The following is a 4,488-nucleotide window of genomic DNA, read 5'->3' on the forward strand; positions in this document are numbered from 1 at the left end:
GCTAAATTATCATTTATGATACAAATTGAAAAATATATTTATTTAAATGGTATTTTGGATGAAAATTGCACCAACAATAAAAAAAAAAAATGTGATTTATAGATAGTAAAAATGATATAAAATCTAACAAAGTCGTGCTGCGTGTATATGCAGTTGGGTATTTTGAGATTACCGTTGTGATGAATATACATATTCTGAATTTTGATTCACCACCACACGACTAAAGCTCATCTCTTTTACAAATATCGCACTCACTCACGCAGATAGAATCATAGAGATAGAGAGATGGCTGCTCATCTCTCTTCGCATTCACTCTCAGCAATCTCAAGCTTCTCCGTGCAACATGTTAAGATTTCTCCAAACCGCAGTATGTCTTCGCTCTTCTCTTTTTGCTCTCAATTCCCTTTTACAATCTGTTATTACTGCTTATGCACAACCAAATCTGAATATTGTGCTCAATCATGTGGATTGTTGGCTGATTTTTTAAATTTGTCAAAATCTGAAGAAATTCCTATCCAAATTGCATGGAATTCCTTCTTCAATTCGATTATTGATTTTAGTGAACATTTGTCTTCGCTTTTGTCTCTTGTAATTAGTAGTTGATGAATTTTTATTTGGTTGTGTATTTGTCACAAAACAAAATACATTATTCTGAATTCACTGGATTTCTTTGGATTTTGTTTTAGATGCTAATTTCAAGCCAGTGGAATTGCAAGTTAGATCCAGTTTGGAGGATGAGAGCAGCACTTCTTCTAGTTCTGATAAGCCATTAGAACCTACGAAGATAGAGGTTTGTTCCTTGAACTTATGTGTTTAGAGTTGAAAGTATAGTTAAATGGGATTGTTGGGATTTGGTAGAGTTGCTAAGCCTGTTATTGTGTTTTGCTGAAATTCCCTACTGCTTTTACACATTTTGTAGCTAATTGATATGTACTAGTATTCTTTCTTATCCACACCTTATATGCATTGGCTTTGGTGAATATGAAAATTACCTTCTGTTTGGTGCTCTTGTATGTTTGATAGTTTCTCTAAGCCTCTTCTTAGGGTGACTGCTGAGCAAGTCTTGTTTGGAATGTGAGGAAATCTGGTGTATTGGCATTTGGATATTTTCCAGCAGTGATTTATGGATTGTGAAATTTGTTAACCGTAGTTGGAGATGTGTAGATCTTATATTGACTTTCGATATTTCTTATAGTCGTCAAGTAGGTAGAGGAGTATAATTAAAATGTCTCACAACCTCTTACTATAAGAAGTCCTAAAGGGAAGTAGTCAGGGACATTTTTGTTCATATACTCTGAAAAGAATCATCAATTTTGAGGTATTGAGGGTGCATTTAGAACCAGACATTCTGGATGCTGGATGTACATATGGTGGATCTCACCATCTCAAGTGTTCACTGTTACACTGTTTCTCGACTGTCAGTTGTTTAATGTATTGTTTAGTAAGTTACTTCCCAGAACCTAATCAGCTAGTAGCACAGTAGCTTGGGGGTTATTTGTCGATGTAGCATGAAATTGCAGTCAGTGACTGCTGAGTCTACAGAAAGAATACGCACAGAATGATTTTTATCTAGCTTGCATTTTCTTATTTTTGTTGATGCAATTTTTAGTCATCATCCGCTGTAGCTTATTGACTTCAAGTGACGTTCTTTGTCTTTCAAGCAGGTATCACATACTGCAACCTCTCGTCGCCATTGTCTGACTTGTATATGCTCCGCAATGGTGTTGATAGTTGCTCCAGGAATTTCAGATTCTGACTCTAAGGCAAATGCTATGGATAACGAAGAAAAAGCAGTGTGTCGCAATTGCAGAGGCAGTGGTGCTATAATCTGTGAGTGTGAATCAGTTCTCTTTAAAGACAGTATCATATTTCGAAAAACATATAAAGCAGAGCTCATCTGTTTCTCTGACCTCGTGTAGGCCATAAGATGATGTTCATTTGCTCTTTATTTAGGTGATATGTGTGGTGGTACAGGAAAATGGAAGGCTCTGAACAGAAAACGTGCAAAAGATGTCTACGAGTTTACAGAATGCCCCAACTGCTACGGTAACTATGTTTTAATCATTTAATTTGCTTGAGCATGCGTTTATCATATTAGGATGCTTGAATGTGGATATTGTCATTCATATCTGTAAACATATGCTGTTTCTTAATCTCTCTGACTTTAGTATTGAATGATTTCTACGAAATTCTAGGTCGAGGGATATTAGTATGCCCGGTATGTTTGGGGACAGGTTTGCCAAACAACAAAGGTCTTCTTCGGAGGCCTGATGCAAAGCAATTGCTCGATAAGATGTACAATGGCCGGTTGTTACCAAACTCCTAGGTACTATACTCTCACGGTTCTTCATCACTTTCTTCCTACTTCATGATGCACAACAACATTTTGCTACTTGTCTTTCCCACTAAAGAACAATACATGGTTTGTCTTTGTGCTTCAGTTTGATTTCAATGTGTAACGAGACATCTTTGGACGAAGCAAGAGATGAGAGGAACGGAGCGTATAAGGAAAAGGTAAACACAATGCTAGCAAGTCTAGTAACATTTCTCACTTGGGCTGTGTGTGGAAGGCAATGGCAAATCTTTTGATCTCGAGACTCCTCTGGCAAGTTTCTTGGTCACCATATGAGAAACAACTCTAGTGTTCTATATTTCTCACGCTTTATTATCATGATCATCATCATGAGTGGGTGTAGATGTTTATGTTGATGTTGATGTAGTATATGTTGGTGCTTTTGCCTCTCATGCTCTAGCCGGTGGGGACGTATCGATCCTGTTACTTTGGACGACTAGTCCTGACAAGTCAAGATAGAGTTAGGTTTTATAACTATGTTCGGAGCATATAAAACTTTTTTTAAAGTTTTTTGGTTCACAGTTTTATTATTACGTGACAGAAGCTCAAGCTTAAGGTCGTTTCGAGGGTCCATCAGAAATTGTAACTTGCAAGTTAAACACATGTAAAATTCTTATAAAAATTCCGTTCTTGGCATAACTTGCAAGGTAAACGTCCGAGTTTAAGATTTTGATGGATCAATTTTCTTTTATTTTACTCCCTCCGTCCCGCCATTAAATGTTTCATTTTTCTTTTTTTGAGATGTGTCTCATTCCACTAACTCATTCGAGTCATATTTTATAATAAAACCAATATATAAAAGTAGACTTCACGTATTACTAATTTTTCTATCCACTTTACTATATAAAGTGAAACAATTTCTTAAATTCCGTAATGGTCAAATATGGAACATTTAATCAGGAACACAGGGAGTATTAGTTTTGAATGCAATACTGTACATAGAAATAAATAATCACTAATAAAAAAAATACTATGAAAGTTGACCTTTTGAACATGGATTATTAGACAAAATTTTCAATTGTTTAATAATAAGGGAAAAACGTACTCCCTTTATCCAACCGTATGTGACGCACTTTTAAACATGAGTTTTAAACGTAAGTCTAAAAAAAATAGAGCACAATTATCATTTTTTATCGTTCATAAAAATAGAGCACATTCATTTATGGAAAGTTTTCAACAAATAATAACCCTAAACATCATTTCACTGACATTACTTCTCATTTACTTTTTCTTATTCTCTTTTAATTTTTTACTTTCTCTCTTACTTTATCAATTCTACATTAAAATCGTATTATAGTTCGGTAAAGATGCAAAATCAAAACTCATCGTACTCTTTCTGATACGTATTCTCTCCGTTCTCTCATAATTAAGTTATTTTTCTATTTTGAGAAGTTTCCTATAGTTGAATCATTCCATACAGTTTGTACCCTATATTCGTCTATTTCCACACACAAAATTTGTTCGTCTACTTCCTAAAAAATTATAAAGGGGTGTGGATTAATATTATAAATAAAAAATTAGAAATATTTACCCCTACTGCATAGATTACGAAATTCATACTCCTCTTATAAAGCGATTACTTCTTTTTGGATATAAATTAGGAAAATGATATTGTGAAGAGAATAAAATAAGAAATAAAAAAATAGATAAAACTGGAGTAAAAAAAAATTGAGAAATTTGGGAAAGTGTAACTTCATAAAATCTGAAAATCGATTCGAGCAGCACACAATAAAAACCGTCGCCATTAGCCGCGCTCTTCACTCCGCGGTGTGTAGCGCCGCCCGTTGCCTCGCCAGAAGCCAGGTTTCCTTTCTACGCAACATTCTACCTATTTTTCTTCCTTTTGATTCCTTCCATTGTTTTATCTATTTGCACTGACAACCGTTTTCGTGCTTGTATTATTGTCTATCTTTATGAAACTGTTCTTCTATAATGTTGATAAACTTGTTGTGTTCAATGTTATTAAGATTCAAATTTGTTTGAAAAAGTTCGCTTGGAGGCTGATTTCTGTTCAATTTGAGTTGACTAGTTTTTATTGAGTTTGGTTCGGATCGAACTGTCTTCAATTTTTCGGCGGCAAAATCACGCAACTGTAATTAATTGAAACCCCCAATTTCTGAAGGCTAGGGTTTGTC

The 4,488-nt window shown here is 34.8% G+C and overlaps 1 protein-coding gene across 1 annotated transcript; it reads left to right on the forward strand.

Annotated features, from left to right (window-relative positions):
* Positions 1-206: 206 nt before the first annotated feature.
* LOC125199767 (protein PHOTOSYSTEM I ASSEMBLY 2, chloroplastic-like) lies at positions 207-2,886 on the forward strand. The gene is made up of 6 exons (XM_048097668.1): positions 207-367; positions 687-790; positions 1,665-1,830; positions 1,954-2,046; positions 2,196-2,326; positions 2,442-2,886. The coding sequence occupies exons 1-5, from the start codon at positions 286-288 to the stop codon at positions 2,324-2,326; spliced, it is 576 nt and encodes a 191-aa protein (XP_047953625.1). The 5' UTR covers positions 207-285; the 3' UTR covers positions 2,442-2,886.
* Positions 2,887-4,488: the final 1,602 nt, after the last annotated feature.

The sequence above is a fragment of the Salvia hispanica genome, unplaced genomic scaffold (genome assembly GCF_023119035.1).
Source record: "Salvia hispanica cultivar TCC Black 2014 unplaced genomic scaffold, UniMelb_Shisp_WGS_1.0 HiC_scaffold_664, whole genome shotgun sequence".
Classification (NCBI taxonomy): Eukaryota; Viridiplantae; Streptophyta; class Magnoliopsida; order Lamiales; family Lamiaceae; genus Salvia; species Salvia hispanica.